The sequence below is a fragment of the Schistocerca cancellata genome, chromosome 2 (assembly GCF_023864275.1).
Source record: "Schistocerca cancellata isolate TAMUIC-IGC-003103 chromosome 2, iqSchCanc2.1, whole genome shotgun sequence".
NCBI classification, from domain to species: Eukaryota; Metazoa; Arthropoda; class Insecta; order Orthoptera; family Acrididae; genus Schistocerca; species Schistocerca cancellata.
This window is the reverse complement of record NC_064627.1, coordinates 834,212,293-834,228,066: the sequence shown is the minus strand read 5'-3', so window position 1 is coordinate 834,228,066 and position 15,774 is coordinate 834,212,293. Positions and strand designations below refer to the sequence as shown.

Sequence of the window (15,774 nt, the reverse complement as noted above, 5' to 3'; positions counted from 1 at the left end):
TTGTTGCTATGGAGAATATCCTGTCCATTATGGACATCGGACATCATCAAACAATACCAGTCATACAGCTGCAGCATTTTGCTCGCTGTATGCCACTGTGAATTCTAATGTGACTGTACTTCAACTGACTAGCAGGCCCCCGTGCTACTAATGTGTCATTACTTTTACTTTTGTATGTTACATGCTCCCCGTTACCCTAAAATTAAACAGTATTCCTTTATATTTCATTATCTGCCTCTATTATTGAATAGTTCTGTCATATGTTTGAGACGTTGTCACAACATAGTTTTCACCACTGTCTTGTGTAACGAAGCTATGTTCGAAGTTTATGGAATTTCAAAACTTGTGTTTCAAAAGTGCAGATAAGAAGGCATCTTCATGGAGAAGGCTACTGTGTTTTTTTGAAGGAATCTGCAGAAACAAGATCTCACCCTAAGCTGCAACAAATCACCTATTATTCAATCACTACTAAATATGTGCAACCCAACACCACTCAATGTGTCCGGTCTTTTAGCAGACATCGGCGATGCAATTCAGTGTCTTTCGTGGACTCTGTTCCTTCTGGTCGAGTCCTTTTCTGTTTCTTCTGTGATCAAAAAAACATCATTCTCTTCTGTTCCGAGCTGTCGTCTAGAGCAGAAGCTAAATGGCTTAGTTCTTTTACCTTTTGAATTTTCCCTTTCCTTTGACATCAGACTGGTACTACTTGAGTTGGAATATCACCTCCCCCCCCGCCCCCCCACAAGTACTATACATTAATTACTCGCCCACGCTGCTTTCCACTCCCTCCTATACCTCTATGGGGATGTACAGATACATGGTTGACTGTAATAAATGAGTCTATATGATAACACTTAGATGAATTCCATGACGCCGTTTTGTGGAGTTTAAACAAGCTTGCCTTTACTCACTGACTGTACATACTTTCACAAACCCATTAAAACTGCCAAAACATGGTGATAATAGTAAAGACTTGAATATTAATAGTACAGGGCTAAAAGTCATATGTTCTTGCTTCCAAGTACTTTCTGTAAACATCAACAAACACTTTCATTGGATCAATCTCCCGTTTTTCACACAAGAATCAGCAAATGAATGACACACAACAAACTGCTAACAATCTTAGAGGACAACTGCATATCCCTCTGATAGTGAGACAAATTGCATCTATATTAAATGGCTGTCCTTGTTCATGTATCATGGTACACAGTCCCACTTGCAGACTATCCAGTCTGGCACAATCAATCATGAAAGTTCACTTCAGAGAACACTTCATACCACTATGAGATTGATTTTCAGACACAAATAATTTTATATTACTGCAGTTTCATGCAACGATAAGCGGGGATACAATTACATTATCAACAACAGCTATTTTGAGTAACACATCGTTCTGAGACATCTCAACAAAAAAGGAAGTTTGTCACAATGTGAGGTTACAATAAGTCAACGAGATTATCATTTACAATAAAATAAATACACAGTTAATACTGACAATGTTAATTACCTTTATGCAAATTTGTAATTCATGTTTTCTACTTTTCACAGGCGCTGGCATTTCTTTGCTATACAAATAACAGCACTGAACACTGACCCATGCTCTGTCATGTGCACCAAAAAATCGCACGTCTGCATTTTCGTCATGCACCCGCAAGACTTTTCCTGGCCAGAAAGGATATCCCTTCAGCTTCGCCCATACAAGTATATGAGGTTTACGCTGTAAGTAAAAATGCACCTTTTAAAGGTTTGATTAAAAAGCAATGATTACAGATAACAGCAATATGTAAATAATCAAGGTACAGTACACTGTGCTTTACAACTATTTTGTACAGTTTTTGTTTGATATTAATTGAATATTCTCAATGTGATTAAGTAATCAATTATACACAAACAGAAACAAAATAGTTTACATTATTATTCCTAGCTTTTGGCATGGAATGTCAAAATCAAGTAAAATTTATATTTATAATTTCATGGAAGTTGTCAGAAGAAAGAAAATGGGCTATACTTTCTATAACTGGCTCAAAATAATTAAACCAAACCCCTCTGATAGTGAGGCAAATTGTATATACAAGGCGTACAACTTTGCTTCTGCTGTTTTTCCCCAACATTTGAGGCTTTAATGAAACAAATTGGTTACACATGTATCATTCAAAGTATTTTCCATCACTGGCCACTACTTTCTGCCATCTTTCAGGAAGTGTACAAATCCTGCGTCGAAAAAATTGTTCATCTTTTGAAGCAATCCAATTTGTGACATCTTCATGAGATTGGAAGTGTTGGTCAGCCAGGCAATGCGCCACTGATCTAAACAGGTGATAATCAGAGGGAGCAATCTCTGGAGAATACGGCGGGAGGGGTAGGGCTTCCCTTTTAATGTTTCCAAGTACGTTTTGAACTCTTTTGCAATGTGGGGTCGAGCGTTGTCGTGCTGCAAAATCACTTTATCGTGCCTCTCACTGTATTGCGGCCATTTGTCTTTTAATGCTCTGCTGAAACGAATAAATTGCATTGGATAACGAGCATCTGTCACTGTTTCACTTGGTTTTAACACCTCACAGTACACGGCGCCAAGCTGGTCCCACCAAATGCAGAGCACGATCTTGGAACCATGAATATTCACTTTGGCCGTCAATGTGGAAGCATGGCCGGGATATCCCCATGATTTTTTGCATTTAGGGTTATCGTAATGAACCCATTTTTCGTCCCCAGTCACAATGCGATGCAGAAATCCCTTCCTTTTTTGCCTCTGAAGCAACTGTTCACAAACACACAAATGCCGTTCAACGCCTCTTGGTTTCAGCTCACACGGGACCCAAGTTCCTTCTTTCTGAATCATGCTCATAGCCTTGAGACATTTTTAAATGGCTTGCTGTGTCACTCCCACTAATCGTGCCAATTCTTCTTGGGTTTGGCATAAGTCTTCACTCAGCAATGTCTCCAATTCTGCATCCTCAAAATCATTCTCTCTTCCATCACTATGCCAGTCCAAGACGTTAAAATCACCATTCTTGAAGCGTTGAAACCACACATGACATGTTCTTTCACTAATAGTGTCCTTACCATACGTACTTGAGAGCATTCAATGAGACTCAGTCGCTGTTTTCTTCATACTGAAACAAACCAGAAACACCTCCCACAAATGATGAGAATTAGGCTTGTAAACTGAAATTTTCAATCAAGAACAACTTTATGATGCAGACACAAATCGACTAATGTTTGAATGAGGTTACGTTGTCCGAGGTCCAAGCTAACTGCCTGACGTCTGCGATCTGTTTCTTTCGACTGCAACTTACAGTTGTTGCCACCTATCGCCAAACGGTGGAAGCTAAGTTGTACACCTTGTATATTAAATGGCTGTCCTGGCTCATGGATCACTTTCAGGTTGCATATCTAACAGCTTCCAGGGGCAATGAAATCCAATTTTAAATCTTTTGTAAAATTACTGACCAAACATAAACATTTAAACTGATGTCACAACTTACTCATTAAGAGGCATAATCATATATTAAATGTTTAACACAATAAGACAAAGATCACAGTTAGAAACTGCAGCAAAAGTCACGGTGTGCCAATTACCCACACTATTTTCAACCAGTATTTCAGAACTGCCAAACTAACTTTAAGCACAATTTCAAACCTTATCTAAACTTTTCCTTGCTTACGTACTTAATATCAACTATTTAACAAGTTAACACATTTGTAAACTAATCAGATGTTTCAAATTGTTATATACACGGCACTTTGATACTTAGGTTGCTGGGGAAATAAGTCGTAAGGAGTGCTGGGGAAATAAGTTGTGTTTTCATTCAGAAATCAGGGAAACCACTGGCACTCAGCTTAAAGTGCATTAGCAACGTACATCTAGTGGACTTTTGTCCAGGCATAAATATTTTAAACGGTTTTTTTTTCTAGGTATTATAATTGTATCATGGTAGCACAGCACATAGGATGGAGCTGTGGATCAGACAGTCTCTTACGAAAACTGTGCAATTATCTTTAAAACAGTTGGAAACACACACTGCTGTTGCTTCAATACCCACAACAGAAGTAGGTGAAAAGTAATGAAAAACAGCTTGGATGAAGACAGATCAATTTCAAAGAGCCTACATTATGGTAGGGAGGATAGTTGTGACCCTATTGAATCAGTGCATAAATAAAAGACCATCACCAAATTAGATACTCAAGCACCATCAGTTGTGGTATGATCTTCAGAATTAGAAAAACGCTGTCATTTGTTGCCTGCCTGAACCTCACATACTCACTGGTATAGAAAACTTGAATATAACACTAACAGAAATTCATGGGTGGAACAATATCTAAAATAAAAGAAAGGCCACTTTCAGAAGACTGATGTCTGGCGTGTAGACACATGTAACAGTATGCAATCTTAACTGGCTGTTGAAACTCTGGCTCTTGTTCTGGCAGAAAGTACATACATTCACACATGCAACTGCACACACTACCAAGCACACATTACACTGATAAACAGTTGTCTGGGCTGATGGATGTAGGGACATGCTGGGAAAGGATCCACTAGGCAAGGAGAGAGTAGTTGGATAGTATGAGGCAGGAGTGAGAACAGGGGACTCAAAAGCTGCATAACAAGACTAAAGGATTTCTGAGGGGTAGAGCATATAAAAAATATAGAGAGAAAGTTGACACAGGCGGGTGGGTTGGGAGAGAAAAGGTGGAGACAGAGAGGGAGACAACGAGGGGTGAGGGATGAGTGGAAATGGGGGGGGGGGGGGGAGAGAGAGAGAGAGAGAGAGAGAGAGAGAGAGAGAGAGAGAGAGAGAATGCCCATATGGTTGTAAAGGGGGTTAAATGTTTCCTAGGTATCTCCAAGACAGTTCTGCTGAGTAATGCAATACATTATCTGGAGGGTACTCTCTCTCTCTCTCTCTCTCTCTCTCAATCGATGTATGGCTATATCAAGTATGCCTCGTATCACTGACTACTTCTTTTTCACACAGCTGAGTGCTCAAAACTCGACACATTAGCAACGATCAAAGAGACAGTTCATACCAGACCCTACTACCTGGAATTTCTTTTGTTCTACGACGTTTTCATGCATTGTCACGGCCGTCTTCTTAGACGTGGAGGCCAGAGTAATTCCAAGACAGGGTCCACTGCATGGAAAAAAACATTAAGAATAGCTAGTGTGGCCAAATGCAAGCCACTGCCAGCCCACATAGAATGCTGCACAGTAATTGGGCCATAGCAGCAGTTAATTGCACCATAGCAGATATATAAGATGGCTGCTTTCACATGTGGTCCTGCCCTTTATTGGGTAAGAAATGCCAAAGATGGCTGCTTTCACATGTGGTCCTGCCCTTTATTGGGTAAGAAATGCCTGTGACTGGTCTCCAGTAGCATGTGGTGAGTGTATGCAACAGGTCTTGTATGAGTATCTGGGTCTTCTAAAAGAGAATGACCCATTGCGTGCAGGACTGGGAGGATGACTGGAATAGGGATAGACAAGGATATTCTGTAGGTTGAGTGGGTAGTGGAACACACTTTGGGCAATGTTGCCACAAATGTGGTGGGCTTATCCCTCATCTCAGGGCACAACAAGAGGTAACTGAAGCCCTGATTAAGAATATGATTGAACTTTTCAAGGGCAGGGTGATCTTAAGTGATTGGAGGAGTACTGGTCAGTGGCTGGTTAACAGGTTTACTGGCGACTGAGGAGATAGCATGGGAGTTCTGTTAATGGATGAGCTGGATAAAATATTGTCTGTTAATAAAGGCTCTGTTAAGGTTATCAGAATATTTCAAAACTCCTACTTTTCACAGCAGATGTTGCATCCATGGTGGTGGTGGTTGTTGGGATGTTTAAGGGGGACTAAACAGCTAAGGTCATCAGTCCCCCATTCTAAAAACAGGCGAGACAAAAATTTGCGGAGCAAATAAAACCCCAAGGGGAAGGAGACTCCCCCCCAGGCACTGAAAGAACACAAAGGCGGCAATGAACACTACGGACAAGAAGAGTACAGATGAACACCAGACAGAAAGAAACAGAAGAAAAGAAGATGGCCGGAGACTGGTTGACTGACCACGAGAACAAAAAAGGGAAAGAGTCAACCATCCGACTACACACCAAAATCTGCAACCAATTATGAGAGAATCGAGGACAAGAGACACAGAAAGGGAAAGGTGCAGGACCTCCCTAAATGGAACCATAAAAAGGACTACCACGGATAAAATTTAAAACGTCGTCAGCCATGGAGGCATCGTCGCATAAAACCAAAGGCAAAGTGCCCGGGACGTTAAAAGACTGCCGGAGGGTGCGCAGTCGGGGACACTCCAACAAAATGTGGGCGACCGTCAGCCGGGACCCACACCGACAAAGGGGGGGATCCTCCTGACGCAAAAGATGCCCGTGCGTCAGGTAGGTATGGCCGATGCGGAGCCGACACAGGACGACAGAGTCCCTGCGAGAAGCCCGCAGGGAGGACCGCCACACATCGCTCGTCTCCTTAACAGCCCACAGTTTATTCGGGGATGTCAGGCCACGCCACTCATCATTCCACATCCCAAGCACCTTATGGCGCAACACCAACTGCACATCACGAGCCGGGAGGCCGATCTCCAAAGCTGGGGCGTCGATCGCCCCTTTGGCCAGCCTGTCGACACATTCGTTCGCCGGGATGCCAACGTGACCTGGCGTCCAAACAAAGACCACCAAACGACCAGAGCGGGTTATGGCAGAAACAGACTCCTGAAAAGATGATACCAGAGGAGAATAGGTATAGCAGCGGTCGATAGCCTGGAGGCTGCTCAGGCAGTCACTGCAGATGACGATGGACGGACCTGAGGAGGAACGCTTATGCTCAAGAGCGCACAATATGGCCACCAGCTCTGCAGTAAAAATACTGCAGCCAGCCGGCAAGGAGCGCTGTTCAACATTGGCAGCGTGAGCAAAAGCTTAGGCAGTACGACCATCAACAAGGGAACCATCAGTGTAGATAGTCTCACAGCCTGAAAAGCAGGCGAGGAGCGCAAGAAAACGGCGACGGAGGGCCACAGGCAGAACCGAGTCCTTGGGTCCCCGTGCCAAGTCCAGACGGACGGACGGCCGGGGCATACACCAGGGAGGCGTAGGTGCACGGACCCGGAAGGGAGGCAGAAGAGGGAATGACCCCAGTTCCGACAGCAGGGACTGGACGCGGACAGCAATGGAAAGCCCATACCTAGGTCGCCCCCGGGCAGATGGAGGACCATGGCAGGGAAAAGCAGGCGACGATTGGGATGGCCCGGCGAGCAATGCACGTGGACAGCATAGTCAGCGAGCGGTCGATGGCGGCGAATCCGCAGCGGGGAAACCCCGGCCTCCACCAGTAGACTATCCACGGGGCTCGTACGGAAAGCGCCAGTTGCAAGCCGAACTCCACAGTGGTGTATGGGGTCCAACAATGTCAACACTGAGGGTGACGCAGACTCATAGGCCAGGCTCCCATAATCAAGCCTGGACTGCACAAGGGCTCAGTACAATCGCAACAGCGTGCAGCGATCTGCACCCCAAGACGTGTGGCTCAGGCAGCGGAGGGCGTTGAGGTGCCGCGAGCACTTTTGCTTCAGCTGAGTAATACGAGGAACCCATGTGAGCCGAGCATCTACAAGACGAGTCCTAAGAAGCGGCTAGTGTCCACCACTTCAAGGAGGTGGCCGTCGAGGTAAAGTTCAGGATGAGGGTTGACCGTCCAACGCATGCAGAAGTGCATAACTCGAGTCTTGGCTGCAGAGAACTGAAAACCATGAGTCAGAGCCCATGATGCCGCCTTGCGAACGGCTACTTGCAGCCTGCGTTTGGCGACTCCCGTAGTCGTTGAGCTAAGTGAGATGCAGAAGTCGTCGGCATACAAAGAAGGAGACACCGACGACCCCACAGCTGCTGTCAGACCATTAATGGCCACTAGAAATAAGGAGACGCTCAACACCGAGCCCTGCGGGACCTCATTTTCCTGTATATAAGATGAACTAGAGGCGGCACTGACTTGCACCCGGAAACAGCGGTGCAATAAAAAGGTTTGAAGAAAAGCCGGGAGCTGACCACGAAAACCCCACTCACGGAACGTAGCAAGGATGTAATGCCTGCATGTGGTGTCATACGCCTTCCGCAGATCAAAAAATACAGCAACAAGATGCTGACGTCGGGCAAAGGCCGTACGGATAGCAGATTCCAGCCGCACCAAATTGTCCGCAGCAGACCGGCCCCGACGGAAGCCACCCTGGGATGGAGCGAGGAAAAACGCGGGACTCAAGGACCCAACACAAACGCCGCCCCACCATAACTGTTCGAGCAATTTGCACAAAACGTTGGTGAGGGTAATGGGACGATAGCTGTCCACCGCCAGTGGGTCCGCACCGGGCTTCAAGATGGGGACAATAACACCCTCTCGCCATTGCGACGGGAACACGCCCTCGCTCCAAATGCGGTTAAAGATGGTGAGGATGTGTCCCCTGGCACTCCCTGGAGAGATGCTTCAGCATGTGCGCGTGGATGCAGTCTGGTCCAGGTGCTGTATCAGGGCATCAGCGAGGACAGCGAGGAATTCCCTCTCGCTGAAAGGAGCATTGTATTTTTCAGAACGACGCGTGTGAAATGATAACGGCGTCTGCTCGGCTCGCTCCTTTAGAGAGTGAAAGGTGGGGGAGTAAGTTGCAGTCGCAGAGCCCGTAGCAAAGTGCGCGGCAAGGTGTTCAGCAATGGCGGCAGCGTCCGTGCAGACAGCGCCGTCCAGGGAGATCCTAGGGACACCCATAGGAGTCTGGTATCCATAAATCCGCCGGATCCGGGAACACACAAGCGAGGGGGAGACATACCTCTCCCAGCACTCCTGCTTACGCCATGCAATAAGACGACGGGCCAAGGCACGGAGCCTCTTAAAGGCGATGAGGGTCTCCAGAGACGGGTGCCACCTATGACGCTGGAGAGCCCGCCTACGGTCGCAAATAGCCTCAGCAATCTCCAGCGACCACCAGGGTACAGCCTTCCGCCGAGGGAGTCCAGAAGAGCGGGGGATGGCAGCCTCGGCCGCAGAAATGATTGACGTGGTAAAGACACGGACCACCTCGTCAATGTCACCCTGTGGGGGAGACTCAATGGTGGCAGCGGAAGTAAAACCCGGCCAGTCAGCCCTGTTGAGAGCCCAGCGGGACAGGCGCCCAGAAGAATGACACTGGGGCAGTGACAAATAGATGGGAAAATGGTCACTACCACACAGGTCAGGATGCACTCTCCAGTGGAGGGATGGGACAAGTCCGGGGCTGCAAAGAGAGAGATCGATGGCCGAGAACAAACCATGGGCCACACTGAAATGTGTGAGAGCACCGGTGTTCAAGAGGCTAAGGTCGAGCTGAGCCAACACATGCTCCACGGCACGACTGCGGTCATTGGAGACAGTCCCACCCCATAGAGGGTTGTGGGCATTGAAATCGCCCAGAAGCAGCAATGGTGGCAGGAGTTGAGCCAGCAGTGCAGCCAAGACATGTCGGGGGAGCTCCCCATCCGGAGGAATGTAAACAGAGCAAACAGTAATAGCCAGCGAGAGCTCAGCCCTGACAGCAACTGCCTCTAAAGGCGTCAGAAGGGGTACTGGCGAGCTACAGACAGAGTGATGAACAAAGAGGCAAACTCCAACTGACACTCGTTGACAGGCAGCGTGGTTCTTATAGTATCCCCGATAACGCGAAGGGCGGGGGTCCGCATTGCTGGAAACCAAGTTTCCTGAAGAGCAATGCAGAGAACAGGGGAAACACTCAGAAGCATCCGGAGCTCAGGCAGGTGGCGGAAATAACCGCCGCAATTCCACTGGAGAATGGAAGCAGTAAGGGACTGGAGGGCGTGAAGGCGACTAAGAGGCAGACGGCACCTCAGAGCCAACTGCCGCCACTGAGGGAGAGTCAGCTGTGTCCATAGGAGAGGCCCCCGAGGGTGCCGTGAGGGCGAGATCCGCGGCAGAGGCGAGGATCTCCACCTCATCCCCGGAGCCAGAACTATTTACAGCAAGTGGTACTGAAACCGCCGGAACGTCCTTCTTTTTGGACACGTTCCGTTCCTGCTTCTCGCGTCTGTCCTCAGGGTGAGTGGGCTGGGAGAGCTTCTCTGGAGGAGCGTCGGAGGCTGACGACAACGCAAAAGCCCTACGACCAGCAGGTGGCGGAACCTTCAGCCACTGGCTGACATCCGGCGGGGTAGGAGAAGAAACGGAGGAAGGGAGAGCCCCGAGGGACCCCTTCCGCGAGAGAGGAACCGGCATAGGCAACGCCGGCGGAGAAGGAGGGGGAGGGATCGAGTCGCCCGGTTCTTGAGCAGATGTCACTCCCGAAGTAAGCATGGGGGGAGCGACAGAAGAGGGTTTGCCCTCAACTGCTAAGGGGGCAACAGAGGAAGGCTTGCCCCCGGACACGAGGGGGCAGACAGAGATGCACGGCCCCGAGGGCCCACTGCAGGCAGCACAGATGAGGCGACAACTGCTGCTCGCGAGGGCGATGATAACGTGGCTGCAGCATAAGATGTTCAAAGGGAAACAGGATACAACCTTTCAAAAGTAAGCCGGTCCAGGGTCTTAAATTCCATTATCTTCCGCTCCTTATGAAGAACGGGGCAATCCGGCAAGCATGGAGAGTGGTGCTCCACACAGTTGACACATACAGGCTGAGGCGCACATGGAGAATCGGGATGAGAGGGGCGTCCGCAATCTCGACATGTGGCGCTGGGTGGGCAACGGGAGGACATGTGCCCAAACTTCCAGCACTGGAAGCACTGCATCAGGGGAGGCTTGACATCACAACGGTAAACCATTACCTTGACCTTCTCGGGCAATACAGCACCCTCAAAAGCCAAGATAAAGGCACCGGTGGCCACCCTGTTAGTCTTGGGTCCTCTACATACACGATGGACAAAATGTACACCACGTCGTTCCAAGTCGGCTCTCAGCTCGTCGTCGGATTGTAACAATAGGTCACGATGGTAAATAATCCCCTGGACCATATTTAAGCTACTGTGGGGAGTGACGGTAACAGGGACGTCACCCAGCTTATCACACGAGAGCAACACTCGTGACTGGGCTGGGGAGGACGTCTTGAGGAGGATGGACCCATTCCTCATTTTAGACAACCCCGCCACTTCCCCAAACTTATCCTCCAGGTGTTCCACAAAAAACAGAGGCTTCGCCATAAGAAAGGAGTCACCATCAGTCCTGCTGCAGACAAGGTATTGTGGTACGTAAGGCTCCCGCTTGGCAATAGAACTGCGTCCCTCCCACGGCGCAGCCAACGAGGGGAACGACTGAGGGTCATATTGCGCAGCATCAAAGTCAACTCTGCCTCGCTTAGAGACACTGGTGGCCGTGCGACCACCAGCTTGGTGTGATTTATTGCGCTTCATTGCGCCACATCTGCCCAGATGCCACCTACTCCATACGAGGGCTCTCCCCAAGGGCGCCACCCAGCCAAAGCAATGGGTACCTGGCTGATATCCCGTTGCCCGGAGTCCCCGTGCCCCAGACAAGACGGGCACATACTCCTTGGCATGCGTGGGGAGGAAACAGCTCTGGCATCTGTAGTGCGATCCCTGCGTGGTCAGGGGGCTACCACCAAGAGGGTACATGACTACCCCACCACAACGGACTGGCTACCGTGCTGGATTTTAGGTGTTGAAAGGGTCCACAGTTGTCGTGGGCGCTAAGAAGGGGAGTGCGCACAAGACGAGAAGGAGGCAACCCAGAAGACGTTGGGTGTAAATCCTGCCACACGACAATAGGTAGCATGCAAGATGGTGGTGCATGATGGACCAATAGAAAAACAACACGTAAGGCGTCCTTCCCCAAATGGCACGCACTAACAACGGAAATTTGGAAAAATGGAGGTCAAACCCAAGAGGGGACCATCACATAAGGCCGAAACGTTTGAGACTCCTTTTAGTCACCTCTTAAAGACAGGCAGGAATGCCGCGGGCCTATTCTTACTCCTGAACCCGCAGGGGAGAGGGGGGGGGGGGGGGGGCAGCCATGGGTGGCAAGCTGTAAGGAAGAGATTTTTTGAGGTAAAATGGATGACAGCTGTCAAATTGGTAGTACTGTTGGTGGTTGGTGCGCTTGGTATGAACAGACATATTTCTGGAGCCACAGCAGAGGTGGAGATTGACATCAAGAAACATGGATCACTGAACTGAGACGTACCAGTTGAAGCAAATTTTGGAGTAGATGTTGAGCTTATGGAGGAAAGAACAAATGATGTCCTTGCCATGAGTCCAGATCATGAAAATATCGTCAATGAATCTGAACCAGGCAAGCAGTTGACTGGATAGGAAAGTTCACTTCAGTTGACTGGATAGGAAAGTTCACTTCAGGTGGCCCATAAGTAAGCTGGCATAAGATGGTACCAAGTGAGTCCTATGGCAGTACCATAGAACTGTTTATACAGAGTCCATCAGAGAAATGTATGCACTCTTTGTCAGGCTCTAATGAGATATCGACATTGTCATTCGATTTGAGTTCCGAGTGTTTTGTAGTACAGTCTTAGGCTCAACAGATGTTACTACTTTCATATTGGTATTGAGAAAACAAGATGGGTGGAGCATGCTTGACATTCAAGCAACGAAAATGTATTGTGAGTGGTTTTTCAAGTTTGATAATTCCGTTGAACTGCAATGTCAGTGGAAGCGGGGGTTTGAAACAGAATCACCAACCTGCCGAACAATTAAACCCATCATTGACAAGTTTGAATTGCACAGAACGATTTGTGATATTCACAAAGGAAGATCAGGAAGACAGCATACATCTAAAAGTCCTGCTTCATCGGCTCTCATGTTGGAAACATTTGTTAATTCTCCACAGAAGTCTGCTATGCAATATGCACGTGAAGTGGGGGTTAGCAGTACAAGTGTACGGAGAATTCCGAAAGCCGCAAAGTGGAAAGTTTACATTCCATGATTACTGTGCAAGATTAATTATGACAATCCTGATCGCCTAATGCGATTTTGTGAATGGCATCTGCAAATGGTAACTGATGACGAACAATTTGTGACGTAGATAATGTGAGTGATGAGGCACAATTTAAACTTAATGGATATGTGAATCGGCATAACAGTGTGTACTGGGCACCAGAAAATCTGCATGTTTATGTGGATAAAGCGGCCAATCGACCACGGGTTCATGGGTGGTGTGGACTATTATCTAAGGGCTTAGTAGGACCCTTTCTATTTGATACTACTGTCACTGGAGAAGTGTACCTGGAAATGTAACACATGTCAATTTTTCTAGGTATATGTGTGCTTTATGAAGCTGATGAAGAGGTCTTCTACCATCGGGATGGGGTACCACCACACTACCACCTAGCCGTATGAGATTTCCTGGATGACAATTTTCCGGGGCACTGGACGGGATGAAGAGGGCCCAATGAGTTCCCTCCACAATCGCCAGATCTAACACCTACAGACTTTTACTTGTGAGGAACTGTGAAAGATAATGTCTATCGACGTAAACCATGCATGCTGGAGGAACTTTGCCAGGAGATTAGAGCAACATGTGCAGCGGTCTCCACTGTAACATTGACTGATGTAGTTGCGGTGACTGTACATCATTCTGTTATGTGTACAGCCGCCAATGGTGAACATTTTGAACATTTAAAGTAACCAAGTGCTAAGCTGAAGGTTGTACAACAAATTTGACCAATTATTAAATGTAAAATAAACACATAGGTAATAGTTTTCATTCCTTAAAGTGTGTATCATTTTCCTGGTGGACTCTGTAGATTTGGTCTTCAAAGGTGAAATAATTATGGATCAGGATATGGTTGGCTAAGAGGATAGGGTAGTGGATTTGGTATCAGGATGATGCTGGGAAGGTAGTATTCCATGGTTGCAAGGCCATGGGCATGAAGGATGTTGTATATGGACGCCAAAACCAGTTACCAACAAGGAATTTGGTGGTAACATGACAGGAACTGTGGAGAGATGGTAAAGCAAGTAAGTATTGTTTTAGATGGGAGGTTATGGACATTTGTTTGGAGGTGTTGGTGACAAAGGCAGAGGTTCATTCCGTGGGAGCACTGTACCCAGCCACAATGTGATAACTGTAGTTTGTGTCGGTCAACAAAGGCAAAGGTTCATTCTGTGGGAGCATTGTACCCAGCAACAGAGGGATAACTTGTAGATAAATCTGTGTGTTTGGGCTTGTGGAGCTGGTAAAAGGCAGAAGATGGGGTGGGGTGGGGGGTGGGTGGTGTGGGGTGGGGCTGGGAGTTGCAAGAGTGAAGGAGGAGATGGTTTCAAGCATCAAGTTTTGGGATAGATTTAAGGCATTGGGGAGCTGCTGAAGGTCATACTGGACTTTTGGGGTGGAATCATGGTCATGTAGTAAAGTTGGCAGAGAGCTTCAGTCACACAGTCACTACAATTCATGAGCACAGAGCTGGAGCTTCTGTCCACAGGAACGATCATAAGGTTTGGATTGTCTGCAGGTTACAGATAGTTATGTGTTCCATAGGAGTGATGATGTGCTCACTGCGGAGGAGTTTAGGAAAGGAAGATGAGGCCACACTAGAAATGAGGATTTCTTGAAAGGTTACCAAGGGATGACTGGGTGGAAGGGGAGGAGGATTACTGTTGGAGAGAGGTTGGTACTGTTTTAAAAATGGTTCTATATGGAGTTCTGGGTGCCATTTGTCAGTGTGGTGAAGAAAGGTTCCCACTAGAGAGAAAATGTACAGGAAGAAGTTCCTTTGCGGCTCCTGCATGGCTGAACCCAGGTTTTGGGCTACAGGTTAGGCCTTTGGAGAGCACACCCTCCCCCATGCAGGTTCTTGGTTCTCTCTCTCTCTCTCTCCCTCTTACTCTTTCTTCTCTCCCTCTTTCCTTCCTGCCCCTATCCCCTACTCCCTCCCCCCCCTTTCTCACCCCTCTCCCTTCTCTCTCCCACCCCATCTCCACCTTCTCTCATCCAACCCCCGACATCCTCCTCCCCTCTCCCTCTCTCTGCATGTCTTACATGCTCTATATCCTCGGGACTTCTTTTGTCTTGTTGTGCAGCCACTGAGACATCTATCTTTCCCAGCTACTCCTTCTTTGCCTCGTGCATCCTTCCCTACCCCCCCCCCCCCTCTACATCTATTTGCCTAGCCAACTGCTCTCTAAGAATTATTATCAGTATTGCCACAGCTGCAGTAGGGCGTGTTTGGGTGACTGTGTGACTGGGTGCGTGAATGCGAGTACTTTCAAGCAGAAGAAGCGCTACAGCTTGAAAGCTAGTTAATTCTGTGTTCTGCTATGAGTGCCTTTGCACTATACATCTGCTATGAGTGCCTCTGCACTATACATCAGTCTGCTAAAGGTGAGTGGATGAAGATTTTTGCAGTTGTTACAGTGGATGTGCCCCAGCTGCAAAGTTTTGTGAGAATGATCTTGACACTTTATTGTTAGAAAAAAGGGGTTACTATATCCTACAGACTTAAATGTAAATTTCTCTGATGACCTTATGAATGAAATTATTTGGTGGTGATACTAACCACCCCTTCATAACAATTATTAGAATACCTATTTGCATCACTAATGACTGTTGTAAGTTGATAAATAATGTGATCAAACAATAAGTCAAACATTAGTAAAAATACATCTATCCTGCAATGTGCATAAAAATGCAACTGGTCATACCAACATACACAGTACAGAAACTATTATTAAAAACAATGAGTCTGATTAATGACACCACAACAAATTTCTTACGAAAATATTATAAGAAGTGTTCAATGACTAACGTTAGTGCTAAT

At 47.3% G+C, this 15,774-nt stretch overlaps 1 protein-coding gene across 7 annotated transcripts in view; it reads right to left on the bottom strand.

Moving 5' to 3' along the window:
- The window catches only part of LOC126162737 (protein kinase C-binding protein 1), a 288,265-nt gene that overhangs the window by 116,882 nt on the left and 155,609 nt on the right, over nucleotides 1-15,774 (bottom strand). For all 7 annotated transcript variants that reach the window (XM_049919405.1, XM_049919404.1, XM_049919407.1 and 4 more), the window contains one exon: nucleotides 1,508-1,717. In XM_049919405.1, the coding sequence (XP_049775362.1) occupies nucleotides 1,508-1,717 (210 nt within the window). The remainder of the gene's footprint in view (nucleotides 1-1,507; nucleotides 1,718-15,774) is intronic.